The sequence below is a fragment of the Elephas maximus genome, chromosome 16 (genome assembly GCF_024166365.1).
Source record: "Elephas maximus indicus isolate mEleMax1 chromosome 16, mEleMax1 primary haplotype, whole genome shotgun sequence".
Lineage (NCBI taxonomy): Eukaryota > Metazoa > Chordata > Mammalia > Proboscidea > Elephantidae > Elephas > Elephas maximus.
The window spans coordinates 58,127,823-58,152,724 of record NC_064834.1 but is presented as its reverse complement, the minus strand read 5'-3'; the positions used below and the strand labels follow the sequence as shown (position 1 = coordinate 58,152,724).

Here is a 24,902-nt window from a genome sequence, read left to right as displayed (position 1 = left end):
TCACTGGCACTTGGGGGAAGCCTGTCAGCATCCTGCCCCACCTGGAGTGTGAACCTCAGCTGCTACTAGAATCTGGTGCACACAACTATCACCACTACTTCTCTAGGTAGATAGGTGACAATCTGCACCACACACTTGATGACCCAAAATCAGATTCTACTCAAGCCTAAAAATGGACTCTTAGGCTTATATATCTGGTAACAGCCCAAACCAGCTGGTAATAGGACATAAGTGATTCAAGGGCTACAACAATCAAGACAGCGCAATCTAGTAGCCCATCTATGTATATTGAAAGAAAGGAAAATAAGACTCAGTGTGCAAACATAGAATAAATCACTACAATATCTTAGTGATGGCTTGGAAACAGCAGTCAATATGAAACCACGTAAAGAAGCAGACCATGATTGCTTCTACAACTCCCCAAACTAAAGAATCAAAGTCTTTCCCAAATGAAGATACAATCCCGGAATTACCAGATGCAGAATATAAAAAACTAATTTACAGAATGCTTCAAGACATCAGGGATGACCTCAGAAATGAAATAAGGCAATCTACAGAAAAAGCCAAGGAACACACTGATAAAGCAGTTGAAGAACTAAAAAAGATTATTCAAGAACATAGTGGAAAAATTAATAAGTTGCAAGAATCCATAGAGAGACAGCATTCAGAAATCCAAAAGGTTGACGATAAAATTACAGAAATAGACAACGCAGTAGGAAGTCAGAGGAGCAGACTCAAGCAATTCGAATGCAGGGTGGGAGATCTGGAAGACCAGGGAATTGACACCAATATAGCTGAAAAAAAAATCAGATAAAAGAATTAAAAAAAAAAAATGAAGAAACCCTGAGAATCATGTGGGACTCTATCAAGAAGAGTAACTTGCATGTGATTGGAGTCCCAGAACAGGGAGGGATAACAGAAAACACAGACAGAATAGTTGAAGATCTGTTGGCAGAAAACTTCCCTGACATCATGAAAGACGAAAGGATATCTATCCAAGATGCTCATCGAACCCCATTTAAGATTGATCCAAAAAGAAAATCACCAAGACATTTATCATCAAACTTGCCAAAACCAAAGATAAAGAGAAAATTTTAAAAGCAGCCAGGGATAAAAGAAAGTTCTCCTGCAAAGAAGAATCAATAAGAATAAGTTCAGACTATTCAGCAGAAACCATACAGTCAAGAAGGCAATGGGATGACATATATAGAGCACTGAAGGAGAAAAACTGCCAGCCAAGGATCATATATCCAGCAAAACTCTCTCTCAAATATGAAGGCAAAATTAAAACATTTACAGATAAACACAAGCTTAAAGAATTTGCAAAAACCAAACCAAAGCTACAAGAAATTCTAAAGGAAATTGGTCAAAAAACCAATAATATCAGATACCAGCACAACACAAGGTCACAGAACAGAACATCCTGATACCAACTCAAATAGGGAAATCACGAAAACAAATTAAGATTAATTTAAAAAAAAAAAAAAATCTCTCAAAACAGAGAATCATTGAAGTCAGTATGTAAAAGATCACAGTAATCAAAAAGAGGGACTAAATACAGGTGGCATACAACTGCCATATGGAGAGGGATACAAGGTGATATAGGACAATACAAGTTAGGTTTTTACTTAGAAAAATAGGGGCAAATATTAAGGTAACCACAAAGAAGTATGACAACTCTATAACTCAAAATAAAAACCAAAAAAAACATAACGACTCAGCAAACATAAAGTCAAATACTATGAAAATGAGGAACACACAATTTACAAAGAAAAATGTCTCAGCACAAAAAAGTAAATGGAAAAATGAAATTGTCAACAACACACATAAAAAGGCACCAAAATGACACCACTAAACACATACTTCTCTATAATTACGCTGAATGTAAATGGACTAAATGCACCAATAAAGAGACAGACAGTCTCAGACTGGATAAAGAAACACAATCCGTCTATATACTGCCTACAAGAGACACACCTTAGACTTAGAGACACAAACAAACTAAAACTCAAAGGATGGAAGAAAAATATATCAAGCAAACAACAAGCAAAAAAGAGCAGGGGTAGCAATATTAATTTCTGACAAAGTAGACTTTAAACTTAAATCCACCACAAAGGATAAAGAAGGACACTACATAATGATTAAAGGGACAATTGACCAGGAAGATATAACCATATTAAATATTTATGCACCCAATGACAGGGCTGCAAGATACATAAATCAAATTTTAACAAAACTGAAAAGTGAGATAGACACCTCCACAGTTATAGTAGGAGACTTCAACACACCACTTTCAGAGAAGGACAGGACATCCAGTAAGAAGCTCAATAGAGACATGGAAGACCTAATTGCTACAATCAACCAACTTGACCTCATTGACTTATACAGAACTCTCCACCCAACTGCTGCAAAGTATACTTTTTTTTCTAGCACACATGGAACGTTCTCTAGAGTAGACCACATATTAGGTCATAAAACAAACCTTTGCAGAATCCAAAACATCGAAATACTACAAAGCATCTTCTCAGACCATAAGGCTATAAAAGTGGAAATCAGTAACAGAAAAATTAGGAAAAAGAAATCAAATATTTGGAAACTGAACAATACCCTGCTGAAAAAAGACTGGGTTACAGAAGACATTAAGGAGGGAATAAAGGAATTCATAGAATGCAATGAGAATGAAAACACTTCCTATCAAAACCTCCAGACACAGCAAAAGCAGTGCTCAGAGGTCAATTTATATCGATAAATGCACACATACAAAAAGAAGAAAGAGCCAAAATCAGAGAACTGTCCCTACAACTTGAACAAATAGAAAGTGAGCAACAAAAGAATCTATCAGGCACCAGAAGAAAACAAATAAAAAAAATTAGAGCTGAACTAAATGAATTAGAGAACAGAAAAACAATTGAAAGAATTAACAAAGCCAAAAGCTGGTTTTTTGAAAAAATTAACAAAATTGATAAACCATTGGCCAGACTGACTAAAGAAACACAGGAAAGGAAACAAATAACCTGAATAAGAAACGAGATGGGCCACATCACAATAGACCCAACTGAAATTCAAAGAATCATATCAGATTATTATGAAAAATTGTATTCTAACACATTTCCAAACCTTGAAGAAATGGATGAATTCTTAGAAAAACACTACCTACCTATTCTTAGAAAAACACTACCTACCTAAACTAACACAATCAGAAGTAAAACAACTAAATAGACCCATAACAAAAAAAGAGATTGAAACAGTAATCGAAAAACTCCCAACAAAAAAAAGCCCTGGCCTGGATGGTTTTACTGCAGAGTTCTACCAAACTTTCAGAGAAGAGTTAACACCACTACTACTAAAGGTATTTCAGAGCATAGAAAATGACGGAAAACTACCTAACTCATTCTATGAAGCCACCATCTCCCTGATACCAAAACCAGGTAAAGACATCACAAAAAAAGAAAATTACAGACCTATATCCCTCATGAACATAGATGCAAAAATCCTCGACAAAATTCTAGCCAATAGAGTTCAACAACATCTCAAAAAAATAATGCACCACGACCAAGTGGGATTTATACCAGGTATGCAACGCTGGTTTAATATTAGAAAAACCATTGATGTAATCCACCATATAAATAAAACAAAAGACAAAAACCACATGATCTTATCAATTGATGCAGGAAAGGCATTTGACAAAGTCCAACACCCATTTATAATTAAAAACTGTCAGCAAAATAGGAATTGAAGGAAAATTCCTCAGCATAATAAAGGGCATCTATACAAAGCGAACAGCCAACATCACTCTAAATGGAGAGAGCCTGAAAGCATTTCCCTTGAGAACGGGAACCAGACAAGGATGCCCTTTATCACCACGCTTATTCAACATTGTGCTAGAGGTCCTAGCCAGAGCAATTAGGCTAGACAAAGAATTAAAGGGCATCCGGATTGGCAAGGAGGAAGTAAAATTATCTCTATTTGCAGATGACATGATCTTATACACAGAAAACCCTAAGGAATTCTCCAGAAAACTACTAAAACTAATAGAAGAGTTTGACAGAGTCTCAGGTTATAAGATAAACATACAAAAATCACTTGGATTCCTCTACATCAACAAAAAGAACATTGAAGAGGAAATCACCAAATCAATACCATTCACAGTAGCCCCCAAGAAGATAAAATACTTAGGAATAAATCTTACCAAAGATGTAAAAGGCCTATATAAAGAAAACTACAAAGTACTACTACAAGAAACTAAAAAGGACCTACTTAAGTGGAAAAACATACCTTGCTCATGGATAGGAAGACTTAACATAGTAAAAATGTCTATTCTACCAAAAGCTGTCTATACATACAATGCACTTCCGATCCAAATTCCAATGACATTTTTTATGTGATGGAGAAACAAATCACCAACTTCATATGGAAGGGAAAGAAGCCTCGGATAAGTAAAGCAATACTGAAAAAGAAGAAGAAAGTGGGAGGCCTCACTCTGCCTGATTTCAGAAGCTATTATACAGCCACAGTAGTCAAAACAGCCTGGTAGTGGTACAACAACAGGCACATAGACCAATGGAACAGAATTGAGAATCCAGATATAAATCCATCCACATATTAGCAGCTGATATTTGACAAAGGCCTAGTGTCAGTTAATTGGGGAAAAGATAGTCTTTTTAACAAATGGTGCTGGCATAACTGGATATCCATTTGCAAAAAAATGAAACAGGACCCATACCTTACACCATGCACAAAAACTAACTCCAAAGGGATCAGAGACCTAAACATAAAGACTAAAACGATAAAGATCATGGAAAAAAAGATAGGGACAACCTTAGGAGCCCTAATACAAGGCATAAACAGAATACAAAACATTACCAAAAATGACGAAGAGAAACCAGATAACTGGAAGCTCCTAAAAATCAATCACCTATGCTCATCTAAAGACTTCACCAAAAGAGTAAAAAGACCACCTACAGATTGGGAAAGAATTTTCAGCTATGACATCTCCGACCAGCTCCTGATCTCTAAAATCTATATGATTCTGTTAAAACTCAACCACAAAAAGACAAACAACCCAATCAAAAAGTGGGCAAAGGATATGAACACGCACTTCACTAAAGAAGATATTCAGGCAGCTAACAGATACATGAGAAAATGCTCTCGATCATTAGCCATTAGAGAAATGCAAATTAAAACTACGATGAGATTCCATCTCACTCCAACAAGGCTGGCATTAATCCAAAAAACACAAAATAATAAATGTTGGAGAGGCTGCGGAGAGATTGGAACTCTTATACACTGCTGGTGGGAATGTAAAATGGTACAACCACTTGGAAATCTATCTGGCGTTTTCTTAAGAAGTTAGAACTGCCATACAACCCCAGAAATCCCATTCCTCGGAATATACCCTAAAGAAATAGGAGCCTTCACACAAACAGATATATGCACACCCATGTTTATTGCAGCTCTGTTTACAATAGCAAAAAGCTGGAAGCAACCAAGGTGTCCATCAATGGATGAATGGTTAAATAAATTGTGGTTTATTCACGCAATGGAATACTACACATCAGTAAAGAACAGTGACGAATCTGTGAAAGATTTCATAACATGGAGGAACCTGGAAGGCATTATGCTGAGTGAAATTATTCAGAGGCAAAAGGACAAATATTGTATAAGACCACTATTATAAGATCTTGAGAAATAGTATAAATTGAGAAGAACACATACTTTTGTGGTTACGAGGTGGGGAGGAAGGGAGGGTGGGAGAGGGTTATTTACTGATTAGTTAGTAGATAAGAACTACTTTAGGTGAAGGGAAGGACAATACTCAATACAGGGAAGGTCAGCCCAACTGGACTGGACCAAAAGCAAAGAAGTTGCTGGGATAAAATAAATGCTTCAAAGGTCAACGGAGCAAGGGCCAGGGTTTGGGGACTATGGCTTAAGGGGACTTCTAAGTCAATTGGCAAAATAATTCTATTATGAAAACATTCTGCATCCCACTTTGAAATGTGGCATCTGGGGTCTTAAATGCTAACAAGCGGCTTTCTAAGATGCATCAATTGGTCTCAACCCACCTGGATCAAAGGAGAATGAAGAACACCAAGGTCACATGATAACTAAGAGCCCAAGAGACGGAAAGGGCCACATGAACCAGAGACTTACATCATCCTGAGACCAGAAGAACTAGATGGTGCCCGGCCACAACCGATGACTGCCCTGACAGGGAGCACAACAGAGAACTCCTGAGGGAGCAGGAAATCAGTGGGATGCAGACCACAAATTCTCATAAAAAGACCAGACTTAATGGTCTGACTGAGACTAGAGGAATCCCGGCGGTCATGGTCCCCAAACCTTCTGTTGGCCCAGGACAGGAACCATTCCCGAAGACAACTCATCAGACATGGAAGGGACTGGACAATGGGTTGGAGACAGATGCTGGCGAAGAGTGAGCTGCTTGTATCAGGAGGACACTTGAGACTGTGTTGGCATCTCCTGTCTGGAGGGGAGATAGGAGGGTAGAGAGTTTTGGAAGCTGGCACAATATTCACGAACGGAGAGACTGGAAGGGCTGACTCATTAGGGGGAGAGTAAGTGGGAGTATGGAGTAAGGTGTATATAAGCTTATATGTGACAGACTGACTTGATTTGTAAACGTTCACTTAAAGCTCAATAAAAATTATATATATAAAAAAAAAGACAATGGATGACATAAACAATAGCTAACTTGTATGCCAAACCTTTGCATAATTAACCACTTCAAATTTATGGACTATTTTCTTTTTTTCGCTTCCTCTTACTGGATTCTTTCTGCAAAAGATTACCAGTGCTTAGAGTATGTCATGTGATGCCCAAGGAGGGTGCAGGAATATGAAGCCCTTTGGATAAGGACTTATTTTTTCATATGAATTTACAAGGCTCGAGAAGGGGTAGTCTTGTTCCTACATGTCTAGTGCAGAGTTGGGCTTAATTGCTGATTGATTGAGAGAGCATGGACATATATATTACAGTGAAAAGTTCAGTTAGAAGTTAGGTAGAATTTTCCAGCACTAAAACTGCTCTTAAGGAAGATTGACAGATCTCCTGGAGCTTTTCATAGATAGAGTATGGTCCATCTTGGAAGATTTGAGTACCGACCTGTACAAAGGCCAAGAATCTTTTCTTGCTCTTCTACATTTGTGCTTATGTGCAATTGTTTCTTTCTTTTGTTTTTTTTCTTTGTTTGGTACTTGTTTTTCTGGAAGCTGTACCATGTCCACTGCCCTGGCTAGGGTGAAAGGCTGCCAAGAGCATGTGAACAGGTGTCTCCTGAAGGAGACAGTAAGCCTTGGTCTACCTCAGCCTCCTCACTGTATCCAAACTCTCTAGAGTACTGAATGGGGGAAGGAAGGCTTTGGAATTCCCGTTACTGCTCACTGCCTCCGTATTGCCTTTGCCTTAGACAACCAGGGTCTGAAAACATCATCAATTATTCAGACTATTTTCTTCCTTCTTCCACTTAAGGTTTCCTGCAAAACCTCTCAGAGCAAAGGTTGAGATAAAAAGCCAAGTCCCTGCACTCTCATTAACGTAGAGCTTGGTGCTTTGGTATTCTCAGGTGAATGTTGTCTTCGTGGACCTGGGGCTGCTGAGCCTTAGGACAGTGCTTCTCAAACTGTAATGTATATATTAATCACCAAAGAGCTTATTAAAATGTAGATTTTGATTCAGTAGGTGGGGCCTGAGGCTCTGCATGTCTACCAAGCTTCCAGGTGATGCCCATGCTGCTGGCCCATGGACCACACCGAGAGATTGAAGACTCATTTCTTTTCTCAGTCCCTTTTCATCTGTTCCTCATATTTACTCCATATAAACCTTCTGAGCAAGTGCCATGTTTGTGTTTGGCAAATATATCAGGATGATAGATTTTCCAAAGTCATGTATATTCAAGAAAGTGTTCTTTAAATTATCTAATGAGACAATTAAATTATAACTGAGCCACCAAGCACCCCTCTGTCTTATTTTCTCGTTACCATTCTGCCTAAATCCACAAATAACAAAGGCAATGTATGATTAACATGTAAGCAATTATTATTTTGCACATGTGTAAAAGGAAGACCTCTATCTTCTGTTACAGTGTCTATTCTGGTGTATTTCTCCTTAGATTCCATACTCTGGGCACCTGCTGGGTAACTTATAAAAATCTTCTTCACTCTTCCCTTTTTCGTGTCTTTCTTCAGGACATGCATGTCATCAGCACAGATGAGAATCAAGTGTTTGCAGCTGTCCAAGAATGGAACCAGAATGACACGTACAACCTCTATATCTCAGATACCCGTGGCGTCTACTTCACCCTGGCTTTGGAAAATGTCCAAAGCAGCAGAGGCCCTGAGGGCAATGTCATGATAGACCTTTATGAGGTATGTCACCGAGGGATTTGTGGTCCTGAACAGCAGCAATGCCTGGACTGGCCAGTGAAGATCTGGCCATGGTTGATTCCTGGATTATTCTAATAGTGCTTCCTATGTAGCCTCATGACACTTGTGAGACAGAGGCATTTGCAGAGCGTATGTATTCGTTAATTGTAATCACAGAATATTCCTGGGGGGATTATTTTTTGGCTGTGAAGCCCTGGAGGATATGGAGAGTATCTGGGGAGTCAGTCAAACACTTACAGAGTTTGAGCTGAGGAATTTCACAATAGTCTTGAAGGGCCAACAGGGTGGTAGGCAGCACTGCCTTATCTCCCTCTGAGGAGAGAATGAAAGGGACATCCTTGCATTACATCAGAAGACACTCCCCTTAAGACCTGAAGACTTTTCTAACTAGATAACTTCCCCCTGGCTCACTGCCAGTTAGTGAGAGAAAATTAATATGTCTTTCTTTCCTAAATCAGGAAAATATCAGAGCTTATCAGGCTTCCCTAAGTCTACTATGGCCCTTTGTTACTCAAAAGAACTAAGATTCAAAATAAAGTCATGTATGTTAGATCAGTCAGATTGCATCAGAAATACCAACGCTTTAATTGCTGTTTCGGGCACAGTTAATATAGAAAGCAAGCTGCTGTTTTGGGATGGATTTTAGCCATTTGTCAGCCTTATTCTGTGTTGTGAAGAATTTATAATGGGTTATCATGAGCCATTAGAAACCATATTCAGAATTTGGAGAAGTGCAATTATATACCTATATTCCATCTGAAAAAAAAAAAATGTAAAACTGATTCAAATAGGCACAGCCATAATGATGTGATGGTTTGGTTGGGAAGAAGTTCAGGGAGTCGAGATTGTTTGTATAATGAGAAGCAAAGTAATTGTATATGTCAGAGAAGGAAACCAAGTTCCCTTAAGAAATTTTAACCTCTTACTGTAATTCCTTCTAATGGTATCTACCTTTCTTTTCCTTTAAGAGCTTTCGGGAATTTTCTCCTAGTATCTAAACATCCCTGTATGTATAGCAGCATGTTAGTAAACTGTATGCCCAATTTAGAGCCCCAGTATTTGTAATGGAAATCATAGCAGACTAGCATAAATATTACATATTTAGAAAACTGTGGTGCAAACTTTTTCACACACTCACAAGTTTTCTTCGCTTCCTCTCCCACCCAAGTTTCAGATAAATATAGCATCTGTAATATATCTCAGCCTCAAACTGAACATGTGTCCCAGAAAACATTTACATATGAGGGTGATTTGGTTTCAAATTTGTGCTCAATAAAATTATGATTTAGAGTATAGATTTTAGAATTCAACCACCTGGGCTCAAAGCCTAGCAATGCCACTTTATGTGTATCCATGAGAAAAATCCACTAATTTCTGAGCCTCAGTTTGCTTGTTTAAAAAATGAGGATAAACATGGAGCCTACTTGATAGGATTTCTTTGAGAATTAAATGAGCTAATCCTTGTAAAGTGCTGAGTATAGGACCTGAAATACAGCAAGCTCTACAAATTGTAGATGGCATCATTAATATTATGTTGTGATGTGCTTAAGCACCAATACAATTTTCTGTTCTTAAGTCTTAAAATCTACTCATGTTGTTAAATGTCCAATACAGTCCCACCATCTTGGATTTCTACCTTTTCCCATATTGCATTTAGCTTGGCCGTATGACATTCTCTAACACCAACTAGTTTTCTTCTTATAAACAAGTGTAAAGTTTCACATTTTTTCCTGCATTTGTAAATGTCTTATAAACATTTAAACGTTACACAGGTGTTGAAACGCCATGCGTTTTTGTGTCTTGATCCATCACACTTACGATGGAAATATCATGCTCTCATGGTCTGTTTAGTGTGAAATCAAAGCAACTGCCCCAGCTTACTCATACAGTTTTCTTTCCTGGGCTTGGTTTCTGTACTGGGGCCCCCTAAACCATTTTCTTATCTTCCGGTTGCATTTTTGCCTGTCCTGATTATATTGTTCTCTCTTTTCAAATCAGTATGGAATGGTTTATCTGGATAAATTTTGTTTTCTGCCAGAAACAGAGACCATCTGAATTGGTCTCTTGGTGATGGAAAAGATGACAGGTTTGGACATGCATGGCTTTGCATTATCCTATTATTTGCAACAGAAGGAGCCCTAGTGGTGCAGTGATGAAAGTGCTCTGCTGCTAACCAAAAAAAGGTCAGCGGTTTGAACACACCAGCTGCTCTGTGGGAGAAAAATGTAGCAGTCCGTTTCCATAAAGAGTTACCGCCTTGGAGACATTATGGAGCAGTTCTACTCTGTGCTATAGGGTCACTATGAGTCAGAATCACCTGGACACCAGTGGGTTTGGTTTGGGGTTTGATTATCTGTAACCATTTTCATGAATGGGTTTCTAAATCCAAGAAGGTGACTGGTACAGAATGAGAAGAGGAAACCAGGTAACTCCTGGACACAGCAAAACATTTTTTTTTGCTAATCTTTGTGTTTCTTCTTTGTGTCTCTTTTGTGGTTGACCATCTGTAGAGAAACTGCTGGCTCCTATTATCATCACTTTGAGCAGTGGTGTGACGCATTGTGTAAAGGTGTCTTGCATCCTAGGGCCGGGGAAGAAGAGTCTTTGTTTTATTAGCCTGACAGTTCACAGCAACTTGAATTGAAATTGATGTGATCAGACCGACAGTGCCGTATCTGCTGATTACCTAGATAGAAAGAATATTGGCTGACACGGAACCTGGCACAAATGTTCCCTTAAATCTGATTGTTCTGGCTAGCAGGAAGCTGAAAGCCATCCAGCGTGAATTTCCCAGTAGAATTGCAATGAATGATGAGTGCTTAGAGATAAATGAAAAGTAAGAAAATCCATAAATGAATTAATAAGAAGCAGAGATAAGGAGCACATGGGGTGGGGGTGACTGGGATAGAATATGTGGAGTGCACATCTGCTCGGATTTGAGGGTGATGGGAGGATGGTGTTCTTTGTATGTCTGTGCATGCCAATTACCTGCTGTTCCTGTACCGTGCGCTCTTTAAGCTATTTTACCAAAAGCAAGCTCTGTAACGTATGTGTGTATGGATGGGTCTGTGTATCAAGAATCTGTATTGTTGATGCATCTTTGTGAGAAATGCAGAAGGAAGCACAGTTCTCATTAAAATAAGTCCTTTTGTTCACACACACACTGGAACCTGGCTACAAGTGCTGCACTCTCAATGCTAGAACCCAAATTGTATATGTAATGGAATAGGGAAGTATTGGGAGGCAAAGTCCCAGGGACCTCATGTGGTTTAGTTATTGAAATTTTCCCTTGATGTAAGCTGGCCATTGAACATGGACCCCATTCAAAAGAGTCAAGAGATATGAGAGAGAGTAAAGTTGGCTACAGAACAAAGATGCTAGAAAATTATTTTTGTTGATGAAAGTTCATAATAAAAATAGCGAACTTGTTGTGTCATTATGTGTTAGGCACTGTGGAAAGACCTTTGCATGATTATCTCATTCAGTCCTTATATTAACTTCAGGGCATGGGAACTATAATCACTCCCATTGCAAGCCTAGGTAAATGGAGGCAGAGGGAGTGCCGTCCCTCTTGCAAGATTACAAAGCTAGTAAGTGGCAGAGTTAGGATCCAAATCTTAAAGTATGTAAACTCTCAACTACAAAATATCACGTCTCCCCAGAAAAAACAGTATTGGCACTTGAATTTGTTGTAGCCAAGTAATAGCACCAAAATTGAAGGGCATTGAAATGGAGGATAAATAGTGTTAGCCTTTGCCTAATAGTGGAAGAAACCACACTGGAAGAAGAAAATGGTCTGGGAGAAATTCACTGCAGACAGAAGCAGCAGTTGATAGCTCTGGACTTATTCACCACTTTCTGAACCATGTCCTAAGCCTGCAGTTAAAGACCAGTTCAGACAGTGTCTGTGTATGGTTCCCAGTGTCATTTGGTGGGTGCATTTGGGTAAGAGAAGCCCAGAAATAGGTCCTAAAACTCTTGGCATTTCTAAATAGTGCAAATGCTCCAGTGGCACCATGAGGAATGGGTAAGAGTGGGCCGCCCTCCTGCCTGATGGCGGCTGAAGGAAAAGCGATGTGACGAGTGTGTCTGAGACGCATGATTCCTAGTGTATTTGTGTGGTGTGGATGATGAGAGGGGGTATGACAGCTTTGGACAATATCTTCTCTCCTCTGGGAAGAGAATATTAATTAATGATGACGAAGAGCACTTTGGCATAATGGACAATGACAGCTCACCCCATCTGAATAGAAAGGGTTGTGTTGAGAGTGAAGCCACCTGGCCGACAATGCACAATTTGTGTATGTACATGAGTGAGCTGCAAAGGACATCATGAAAAGTACCTCATAACTAGAGACCAGTGCATGCTTCATCACACACACGTAGTGTCTTCTGCACACCGAGCATCCTCTCTTTAAAAGAGAAGGTGAAACAGAGATGTAAACGTGGCTTACACCTGGGTTTCCTGGGGGGAAGATTGCCCCTAACAGCCTGGAGTAGGAGGTACAGGTAGAGAAGAAAAATACTCACCCATCTAGGACACATTTATTACAGGGTATAGAAAGTATCACCCAATTATTCAAGGCTGCCGTCTCCCTGGAAGGAGAGTGCCACCTAATCAGCGTAACAGGAAAGAAAAGAACACTTAGGCATTTTTTGGCAAATGGGTTCCTTGATTATAGAGGCACCTCTGATCGCTGCTGAGTATGTGTCTCCTGGCTGGGATCCCTTCTTTAAAAAGGAAAATACTGTACCCCCAAAGAAATCATGGCCACACAAATGTTCTCTTTCTTGCCACCCTTGTTGTCTTATATTTTTTTATTTTCAAGTCTTGGCACTTCGGATTTGTAATTTAAATCTGAGAGAGGAAGAGGGAAAAGTTGTTTTTCAATCAGCAACAGAGGCAGAAATAAGCAAAAACTCCTGGGCAAGGGTGCTCTCAACTTAGCCTCCACATAGAACATATAAAAGATTGGCTCTGGAGAGACCTCCTTAGAGAGTAAACATCAGAAAACAAGGAAGATATCTGGGGCTCTTCCCTTAAATCACCAGAGAAATCTAAATTCCCAGTCCCTAGTGAATTCTCAAAAAAACGTTAGTTGAATGAATGTATAGTTGTTTAGATATTCCGGGCACTATATCTCCAGTGCTTAGAAGGGTGTATGATACATAGTAGAAGCTCAATGAATATTTATTGAATGGGTTTTTATAGATGTGCTGAAAAATGAATAAAATGCAGTATTCTGTAGATGTGGTATTTCTTGCCAGATGCTCTAAGAGGAGAGAAGCCTGAAGAAACAGCATAGTCACAGGGTTGAGAGTGGGCTCTGAAGTTAGGCAGGCTAACTCGATGTCCCCTCTAAGTTTTTTAGTGGTATAGACTTAGATAAGTGGTTGACCTCATCCGAACTTCGACCTTCTCATCTGCTAAATGAATATAATATTGACTTTATCACTTAGAGTGTGTGGCCAGATTAATGCACTCAGAGCCCTTCGTGCGATGCCTCACGCTTTGTAAGCACTCAATAAACTGTCGTTATTACTGTTGCTATCTAACTCTTACTACCTATTTTATAAAAAAACAAAGCAGGGGTATCTTGTGCAAAGTGAATTTCCTGTTATTAATTTTAAAGAAACAATATGGTGAATGGAATGACAACTCAAGGGTTACATTAGAATAGACCATAATTTCAGAGAGATCACAGAGAAAGACGTGATGAATTAACTTGTGATAAGGAGTGTAAGGGCACTAGAGACATTTCTATGAAGATTGATGTCCTAAAGAAGCTTACACTGCTGTTGATAGGTAGGATGTAGGTGCTGTCTATATGAGAGACAAACTGGAGGACAGAGAAGAAGTGTTAGGGAAAGTTAGGATGAAAAGAGATTCGTGTTTCTGGAAGAGGTTTATTGAGCTGAGCCTTGATGGGTAAATAGGCCCAGACAAGTCAGGAGGTTGTCTAAGGGGCAGGACTGGCCTATATGAACAAAGAGAGCAATATAAGGAAAGGGAAGGTAGTGCTTTGAAACTACCATGCTGGGGCACAGTATGTGTGCTGATGTGCTTCATATAAAAGTGGCTTCTCAACACACTTAGCATTCTGACCAATCTTTCTGCAGAATTCAGAAGGCAGGCATGGTAATAGTCTTCCCTGTAGGAAGACAACCTCTCAACAGTGGGATGCATCATTCCCATAGGAATATCTGTCCCTGGAAACTCTGTGTTTGTGTGAAGGCAAAAAAAAAAAAAAAACCAAACCCAGTGCCGTCGAGTCAATTCCGACCCACAGCGACCGTATAGGACAGAGTAGAACTGCCCCATAGAGTTTCCAAGGAGCGCCTGGCAGATTTGAACTGCTGACCCTTTGGTTACCAGCCGTAGCTGGTAACCTCTACACCACCAGGGTTTCCGTGTCTTCCATAGAGAATACTGTTTTTCCCCATCCCATCCCAGACCCACCCCACTCCACAAATATGCACATACAAGAAACAGAAATTGTTTGGCAACATAAACATGCCCACCTGTCCTCAGTGAAACTCCAGACCTTACACAAACACATGCTCACGCACACACACACAAATACATTTACGTATTGTTGTTAATAGCTCCTGTCGAGTCTCGTCCTGACTCATGCACAATAGAACAAAACACTGCCTGGTCCTGAGCCAACCCCATGATCAGTTTCAGATTAGTCCATTGTGATCCGTAGGGTTTACACTGGCTGACTTTCAGAAGTAAATTTTCCAGACCTTTCTTGTTAGTCCATCTTAGTCTGGAAGCTTCGCTGAAACCTGATCAGCATAGCACACAAGCCTCCACTGACAGGTGGTGGTTACGTGTGAGATGCGTTGGCTGGGAGTCTAACCTGGCTCTCCCACGTGGAAAGAGAGAATCCTACCACTGAATCATCAATGTACACGTACTTGTACGCATATGCGTAGGCACATGCATATACACTCACATATCTATTTTTAGGCACTAACGCTGCCCCTTGATAGCTGAAGTCCTACAACGAGAGGGCGGAAGCTCCAAGTAATCTATGATGAGACCTTACAAGAGCCCTTGACAGCCCCCTGCCGTGTGATTGCAGTGAGACTCAAAGATGAGTTTCTCAGGCTCAGAGTAAGAGGAACAGTGAATGGCACAAGAGCCCGAGAACAGAGTGACCATCTTGGTAGACCAGGAGGGGAAATTAAAGCACCTTATATGGGATTTTCACATTGATAAAGTGCCTTGGCTGCCGGAGGAGAATAAGCAGGCCCTCTCCAGCTCTGTTGCCTGTTGTTACACATTCCTTCTACTTTGCCAAGTTTTTATTCCTCGAGATAAACCCAAAGGCCAAGCTGCCAGAGATGAATTACAAAGCGCAGCTTTCTGCTCAAGTGGCATTTGATAATGCCAGGCAGTCGGAGGCCAATAAAGTCACCACTTCTGCAAATCACATGAACCAGCTCGTAAACACACATCACCCTGCTCCGACACCCTTGCCAAAAAGGAAGAGGGCAGGAAGGAAAGTGAGCAATGCAACTTCCTAAATAGGTAACTCTTTGATTCCTTCTCAACATATTCTAACCCTCTAGAGTGGTGAATGGCTAAGACCAAGTCATCTCTCCTTTCTGAGTATGGCAAGCCTTCATTTGTTCAGATGTGTTGGAGGGAAGGCTGGTAGGACTTTGTGAATATTCTGATATGTGAAATTCAATTTTTAAACAACTGGCAGGTTAGTTGTTTTGAGGTACATAACAGCTTCTCCAACATATGCAAAATCAACGTGGGGTTCTGTGATGCTCCCTTATACAGAGCACATATAGTGAATAACTAAATATTATTTGTAATTAACACACCATTGTAGGGAGGTAGAATGCTCCTAGAGTTTATGCCTTACACATTTGTTGAGAATTGACAATGTACAAGAAACTGTTCTGGCTGCTGTTAATTGCCCAGATGTGGCTTGTTTTCCTAAGTAGTTCAAAGTATTTCTCCCGGAAATTCATTTATACCATTTATTTGCCTAACAAACTTTTCGTTCCAATAGTGTATAAAGCTGGCCCAACTCTAAATTATCCCAGATGCCAAATCAGCAGGTACAAACTAATGAGGTCTGACTATGTCAAAAGCAAAGGCAAGATATGCTCATTCTATTAATTGAAACCCCCTTACTTGAATTAACAAATTCAGAGCTTTTTGTTAAAAGAATGTTGGAAACCAGACATTTAATTATGAATTCTCACTCTCTATGACCTTAATGAGTTAAATTTTGTCTCTTCCTCAGTTTCCTCATCCATGTAAAGGGGATAATACTTGTTTTTAATTACTGGAAACAATGCTTGGCCATGGCAAGGACTGAAAAGGTCACAGCTATTACTCTACTCTTCGGCTTAACAATTTTCATGCTCTGATACATAAATCAACTCGACGGCACTGGGTTTGGTTTTGTTTTTTTATTGGATATATAAAGGGCCTATGTTAAATCAAACAGATTTAAATATGCTTGCTGGCGTTTCATTTATCTGCTCTGTGTGTTCCAGAAAGCAGCTTAATCTAACTTTCCACTTCCTCATCCTCAAAATGGCCTAATGATACCCATATCTCATGGTTATCACGAGAATTAAGCAAGATAGTGTACATGGAGTTCTAGAATGCAGTACTCAGCATACCTCAGGCCCTTTCCGCTCTGCTCCCCAGTTTCCCTGGGCTATAATAATTCCAAGCAGGCTCAAATATTCATGAATTGTTTGATAAACACTGAAACACCTGGAAAATATAATGCACAGCTATTGATTTGTTATTGCATGATTTTGACAACTTGCCAGTTATCACCTCTTTCCTTACATACAGAAGAGAGGAGGTGACTCTATTTTCAGAGCCAAATAATTAGTAAGGACTGTTTTGGTGGGGACAGTGGGGCTATAAGAATGGAGTGGGGGTTATTTGACAGTTGAGGCAAACCACTTTAAGTTTAAAAGCTTTTCTCTTATGTTCAGTGTACTTTGGTGGCTGAATAGAGCTATCTTTTACAGGAAAAAAGGCCTTAGTAATTGGATCAGGATGTTTACTGTTTCTCATAGCTTTACACTAAGGAGTCCTGGTGGTGCAGCAGTTAAGGGCTCGGGTACTAGCCAAAAGGTCAGCGGTTCAAACCCACCAGCTTCTCCTGGGAGGAAGATACGGCTTTGTGAAAGTCTGCTTTTATAAAGATTACAGCCTTGGAAACCCTTTGAGGGTAGTTCTCCTCTGTCCTGTAGGGTCACTGTGAGTCAGAATCAACTTGATGGCAATCAGTTTTTTGGATAGATTGTTGTACAACAGAACTGAAACCACTATAGTTTATTGAGGGGCAACTACAGACTACTTCCTTAGGGAAAATACCAAAACGGAAACCAAACCCATTGCCTTTGAGTTGACTCTGACTCATAGCAACCCTATAGGACAGAGGAGAACTGCCCCATAGGTTTTTCAAGGAACAGCTGGTGAATTCCAACCGCTGAGCTTTTAGTTAGTAGCCGTAGCTCTTAACCTCTGTGCCACCAGGACTCCTAGGGAAACAGGAAGCCCCTATTAAACCTATTATGACCTCCCTACCTCTATAACCTCAGGACACCAATCTCTTGCTTTCTATCCCACAGCCCAGAGAATCATTATACCTAAGCATTACCTTCTATTTCCCCATTCTCATCCTTTCTTTCCTCCAAGGCAAGTACTCTCAGCTGAATTTGACACCCTGTTGGTTTTTTATTTTGTTTTAAGGTAAACAAACATGTCCATTCTCAAATTGATGTATTTTTCAGCCATGTCAATTTTTCCCAGGTAGCAGGCATAAAGGGAATGTTCTTGGCTAACAAGAAGATTGACAACCAAGTGAAGACTTTCATCACATATAACAAAGGCAGAGACTGGCGTTTGCTGCAGGCGCCAGACACAGACCTAAGGGGGGACCCCGTGCACTGCTTTCTGGTAAGCCTTCATATAGAACGGAACACCTCAGTGCAGTAGAAGGCTGGAAAGTGGGTGTTAAATAAGCAGATGAAGATTACTCGGGAGATTCTTGAACAGAAGGGGGCGGGGGGATGACATAGGGGCAGAGTGTGATGTAGAGTCTTGGCTCTGCTTTTTAGAATGGGTCAAAGAGATAAGAGAACATGAGTAAGCTCCTCACTCACTTCCAGGATCCTCAATTCCAGCCCAAGCTCTGATAAGGACCTCAAGTGGTAGTCCGATGGAGAATATAGTAGTTTCCAGGTATGGTAAAGTTACACCCCAAACACCTTTACTTTCCCATAAGTAACCTGTTACAGATCTAATGATACTTAAATCTAGCTGCAGAGTCGATGAACTGAATGCAGAATTGGGTAGGTATGTTTTCCAATGGAGACATCTAATTACATTTTTAGAGGAGATCATGACTCAAAAAGGGATAAGAACCACTGATCTAAACTTCTATTGGTGCTGTTTATAATAATCCCCTTCATTTATGTCTCATCCTACAAACCAGTGGCCAGCAAACTATGACCTGTGGGGCACATCAGGTCTACTTCTTCTAAGTATCATTGGAACAGTCACATTCATTCATGCACTGCTCATGGCTGCTTTCCTGCTCCAATGGCAGAGTTGAGTAGTCGTGACAGAGACCATACGATTCACAAAGCCTAGCATATTTATTTTCTGGCCCTTTACAAAAAAAGTTTCCTGATGACTGCTATAAAGTAGGTCTTTTGGGCAATAAGTAGATTCAACAGAAATTTATTTATATATTTGACCACATGATGAGGCCCAAGAGAGGTATCAAAGGTGGTTCTTGCCTTCAAGGAGTTTGCTGTCTACTTGACTGAGACTAGATTGATGATACATGTCAGATTGTAGGGTTACATCTTACTACTCTGTAGCTTTGGTGCCTACTCCAGTACCTGACACAGGAAGAGATAGTGAATGTCAAAGGAAGGGAGGATAAGATTGATTACAAAAAAAAAAAATTACTGTAAAACAATTGAGAACTTATGTTTAAATTCGAAGAAAGGAGAGACAAGTATGTAAACCTGAAGGGGAGACATCCTAGTTTTGGCAAAAAAGACTTGGTATGTATATATACATATATCGATGTTCACACCCTTCATACAATTCAGACCTTGATGTTATCCACACACAGCTTGCCACCTTCTGTCCCATGAGGTCTGGACAGTCATTTTGCAGGTTCATCTCTCACAGCTGTAGGCAGTTCACCTGCCTACTCGAGAAGCTGCCAGCAGCCATAGCCTGACCTTATTAGTTGCAGAGGATATCGCAATTGTCATAGTGCATCAGGAAAGCAGTCTAAAATTCAGCCTCCCACTCAGCTTCTATCCTGACTACTGGCAACTTCCATAGGGAAAAGCCAGTCATTATAGTAAGCGCATGGAGCCGGTGACAGAATAAGTAAGAGTAGCAGTTATTTCTTGAATACCTACCTATGCAAGTCACAATTCCGTGACATTTTAAAAACGGCCGCCGTCTTAGTTTAGCTATCCCTAGTTGGAGCATCGTGGTAGTTAGCCAAAGGTACATAGGATGCATCAGTGCCTTAGTGTGGTCCTTGGTTCCCAGCATGCACTGTGGAGATTAAATGCCTAGGAGAGAGGATTAACCATGCCGCCTGAAGAGATTTGCCTGGGCACCCTGACGTAGAAAACAGACCATTAGAAATGACTCTTGCTCAAAGTACTTAGCAAGGTATTTCCTGCTCTAGCCCCACCCTGGGTCAGGAAGTATTATTGCTGTACCTCCAAAATAGAAATGGTATATCAGCTTACCTCCACATCTTCACTGTGACCATCCTGATTCAAGTCACCATCATTTCTCACTTGCCCTTTAACAATGGGTTCTTAACTGATCTTCCTGTCTCTATGCCTAAAAAAAGCCTACCTCCTGGCAATCCATTCTCTACACATCAGCCAGTGGGACCTGTCTTTTAAATCAATGTTATTGAGGTGAAACATGCACAAAATGTACACATTTTAAGAGTATTTGATGAATTTTGATAAATATATATACCAGTGTAACCACCATAAGAGTCAAAAGATAACACTTCCATCACCCTAAAAAATGTCCTTTTGCCTGTTTGCAGTCCGTACCCATATTCATAGCCCTGCCCAATCACTGGTCTGCCTTCCTTCACTGTAGATTTGTTTTCCCTTTGCTAAAATTTTGTGTAAATGGGCTTGAAAAAAAAAAAATCGGATCATGTGCCTCACTTAAATCTTCTTATGAATTTATAACTCAGGTAGACTAACATTCAGATCTTTTTACCTTGGCCTGCAAGTTGCCATGTGATCTGACCCCTGTCTACTTCTGCCTCCTCTCCAGCTTCTCTCCTTCCTTCCTTGTGCATAAACCACGTGGGGCAACCCTCATTATACATCGGGACCTCACCATGCACATTAATGCCTCAAGGTCTTTGAATTTGCTACTGTTCCTCTTAAGATGTTTTGCCCCCTCTGGCATTTTCTTGACATTCAGATCCTTGTTTGACTACCTCATCCTCAAAGAGCTTTCTTTGACCTTCCTCTGAAGTTGTCCTTTCCCCAACTCTTTTTGCTTCGTGACCCTTATCACTCTCTGAAATCATCGCGTGTGTTTGTAGACCCTCTTCTACATCTTCTCTGATAGAATGTAAACTCCATGAGCATATGGACAGTGGCTGTCTTTTTGGCTGCTGTATGGCCAGCTCCACTAATCATATGTGGCAGGTGGTAGGTGCAACACACCTGTTGTTGTTATGGGTGTCATGTTTGTTTGGAGTAGGCACTCCATTGACAGGTGGTGTTTGAGTTTCACATTTGAACTCTAGTGGAAGCCTTTCCTTCCCACTGATAGTCACACTAAAGGATTTATCATCATATCCACCTTGTGAAGCTCATGGGCTCAGGTTGGCCACAAAGTTAACCAAGTCACTAGGCTCATTAAGATTGGAGAAGAATTAATGGAATATAGATGTATGGTACCCAGGAGTCTTCTGGCCTTCCTCCGTCATTAACCCTGTTGCTTAGTGTAGTTCCAATCTAAGCTTTAGAAAACAGGCTGCAGGGTGAGGAGGGGAAAATGACAAAGAGGCGTAGGGAGGAGAGACCAAAATCACTTCATAAATATCTGCTAAAGGCACAAAATAGCAAAGAAAGTCTTTGACTTACGGGAGACCCAGACTGTTAAAAACCTTCTTTAGGTTGGAAGCTGATGGCAGAGAAGAGGTAAAAAGTGATTTTAGATTGTGAGTGCTTAGAAAGTGACAGTGTCATCGAAAGCACAGACTAGTGATTAGAAAAGAGATTTTCCAGCAGGGCTGTTACAAATGTGGAACAAGTTCAGAATTACAGCCCCAAATAGAATATTCCTGGTAAAATGTATTCTATAGAAATAAGATATCCAGGGTAATTTGGGGCTGTATTTTTAGGACTTTCAGATTGATTGCCTGCAGGGCTCAGCTGGGATTTCTTTTCTCTGAAGACTGCATTGTATAATTAGATGGGGGTATTACAGGTCAGGGTCTACCTGCCACCAAAGCCTCGGGATTTGGCTCCCAAGAGGCAAGATGTGAGCTGAGCTGAGTCTGTGACAAATCCCTGGGTCTCTAGGGAAAGCACAGTGTTGCCTGAAGAGAAGCCCCGACTTCTTTATGAATTCAGTTGGCAGTTTTCTACCAGAGCAAAACATCTAGTTGCCCCAGGAGATTCTTGGCTCTACTTTCCTGCCCCCTTGCACTGGCTGTAACTGGCTGTGTGTGGTGGCTCGGAGAGGGGCCAAATGTTCCATACCAGCTCATTGGTCCAAGGTCTTCCTCTTATTTGCCATTAAATCTTATACTAAAAGATGTAATACATTCCTACCTCTAATTTACTGTTAGGAACAGCAATAATGAAGGGTTGTTGGGGATACTATTTGGAAACTTAGCTGCTGCCGTGTTACTTATGAAAGCTCCGGCCTGGCTTTTCAGTGCTCAGATTAAGAGCCCTGGGAATAAGGTACCATAAAGATGAGATATGGGAACTTGATAGAAAGTTTGGGAGGAAAGAGGAAGTGGTATTAGAACTAGTTAACTCTCAAATAACCTGACATTTTAAAAAGATTTCCTTCCTGCATGAAGGGGGCATGTCTACCATCACTTAGTAATTCCTATTTGCCATCCATAGTATTAGGAACATAGTTGCTAGTTAATGGTTCAATTAAACCCATCATTTCTTGAACGCTCACAATGGCCAACGGATTTTGTTAGATGAAAGAATAAGGCAAGAGAGAGGTACTTAGGATCTCCAAGTCTGTTGACAGGTCTTGAGGTTTGTGAACTCCCAGAAATTAAACGGAAAACTCTGTGTATACTTGCTTTTGCCTGCTTTTTCTTGGGAAAGAGTCTTCTTTAACTTATATTAGAATCTCAAACTTTGTACTTGACTCTGAAAAGATTAAAGACTAAGGATCTAGTTGCTGCTATAATTGATGAGTTCATCATATGCTGTGTCCTATGACTGTGTCTAACTAAGGAAAAAAGGGGCAGCTTTAAGACATGAATGCTGCTTCCTCCATTCTCTGTGAGTCAGCTGCTAGGGCATGCATAGTTTCAATATTTAGTCCTGTATCTTCCTAATAGGGAAAGGGGAAGGGAAAAAGAGAACGGCCTCCAGAAGAGGCTCTTCACTGACTCTGTTAAGCTGCAGATAACTCTGCAAAGGTAAAAGCAAACAGCTATGACTACAAGCTTGTGGTAGGCACTTAATACATGTTTGCTAAAAGAAGGAAAGAAGACAGGAAGGAAAAGAGAGGTTTATAAAGTTTTCCTGCCTGGTCAAACTGTGCAAAAAAATTAGAGTACGATCCCTTGCAGTGGCTTGAGAGCCATTACCATAAACCTCTCTATGAATTTTTGGTGATTTCGCCTTGACGAATTTCCAAAACTGCAGGTCAAAAAAAAAAAGCTTAAAGTTAAAAAAGTGAAGTTGAATCAGTTAACATCCTTGGTCTTCAAACATTCATGTGGACTGTATAACTTCCTTGAAGAAATGAAAGAAAAAAAAAAAAAAGCTACAGAATTTTCTCCTTGTACCAGCTGGGGGCAATCCAGTACTACAAATGTGAAAGCAGAGAAAAAAGTGTACTAGAAAGATTATTTCTAACGTTGCCGCCACTGTGTGAGCTGGTATCTTTTCTTCTCAAATTTTAGTTTATCTTGGTCCCCAGAAAGCCATGGCAACAGTGCAGAACTGCAGTGGCCAGTAGAAAGCATCCTTTTTCTGTTTTAATGGCAGGTCCCCCATACCAAAGAATCCTTAGGTTAGGTGGCAACTGAGACTCACAGTCTTCCAGACTGCTGGGTGATGAAGCCTCTGTGGCCAGTAGCCAGTCATGATCACAAGCTGGGTGTTCCCTTGGCCAGGGATATTCTGCTTTGTCCGGTGGTGCCAAAGGCCCTCCATTAAGCCTGTATGTCAATGGTTAACCCCCAAGCGATAATGTGTTTCTTAGGAATGTCATGGGAACACTCACAGCATTACTCTGATTATGTGGTTTATAATTGGGCCCGCATACGCTGGCATTCCACCACTTATCTGTCAGTTTGTCGTACTGAGGGGGCTCACATGTTGCTGTGATGTTACAAGCTATACCACTGGTGTTTCAAATACGGGCAGGGTCGCCCATGGCAGACAGGTTTCAGCAGAGCTTCCAGACTAAGACAAACTAGGAAGAAGGACCTGGAGGTCTACTTCTGAAAAAATTAACCTGTGAAAACTTTATGAATCGCAGTGGAACATTGTCTGATATAGTGCCGGAAGATGAGCCCCTCAGGTTGGAAAACACTCAATACAACTGGGGAAGAGCTGCCTCCTCAGAGTAGAGTTGATTTTAATGACGTGAATGGAGTCAAGCTTTTGGGACCTTTATTTGCTGAGGTACATGACTCAAAATGAGAAGCTGCAAGCGTTGTTAATAACTGCAATGTAGAATGTATGAAGTGTGAATCTAGGAAAATTGGAAGTCGTCAGAAATGAAATGGAACTCGTAAAGATCGATATCCTAGGCATTAGTAAGCTGAAATGTACTGTTTTTGGCTGTTTTGAATTGGACATTCATATGGCCTGCTATGCCGGGAATGACAAATTGAAGACGAATGGTGTCATATTCATTGTAAAAAAGAACATTTCAAGATTTGTCCTGAAGTACAATGCTGTCAATGACAGAATAACATCCATATGCTGACAAGGAAGACCAGTTAATACGACTATTACTCAAATTTACTTACCAACCACTAATGCCTAAGATGAAGAAAATAAGATTATTACCAACTTCTGTAGTCTGAAACTGACCAAACATGTAGTTAAGATGCACTGATAATTACTGGTGATTGAAATGCTAATATAAGAAGCAAAGAAGGATCAGTAGTTGGAAAATACGGCCTTAGTAGAGAACTGATACCAGAGATTTCATGATAGAATTTTGCAAGACCAATAAGACTTATTCCTTGCAAATACCTTTTTCAA

At 40.3% G+C, this 24,902-nt stretch overlaps 1 protein-coding gene across 6 annotated transcripts in view; it reads left to right on the top strand.

The window, feature by feature from the left end:
• SORCS1 (sortilin related VPS10 domain containing receptor 1) overlaps nucleotides 1-24,902 on the top strand; it is a 571,683-nt gene that overhangs the window by 445,345 nt on the left and 101,436 nt on the right. For 5 of the 6 annotated variants that reach the window (XM_049855016.1, XM_049855012.1, XM_049855017.1 and 2 more), the window contains exons 9-10: nucleotides 8,208-8,387; nucleotides 18,214-18,360. In XM_049855016.1, the coding sequence (XP_049710973.1) occupies nucleotides 8,208-8,387; nucleotides 18,214-18,360 (327 nt within the window). The remainder of the gene's footprint in view (nucleotides 1-8,207; nucleotides 8,388-18,213; nucleotides 18,361-24,902) is intronic. The other variant, XM_049855014.1, reaches the window with a different exon arrangement.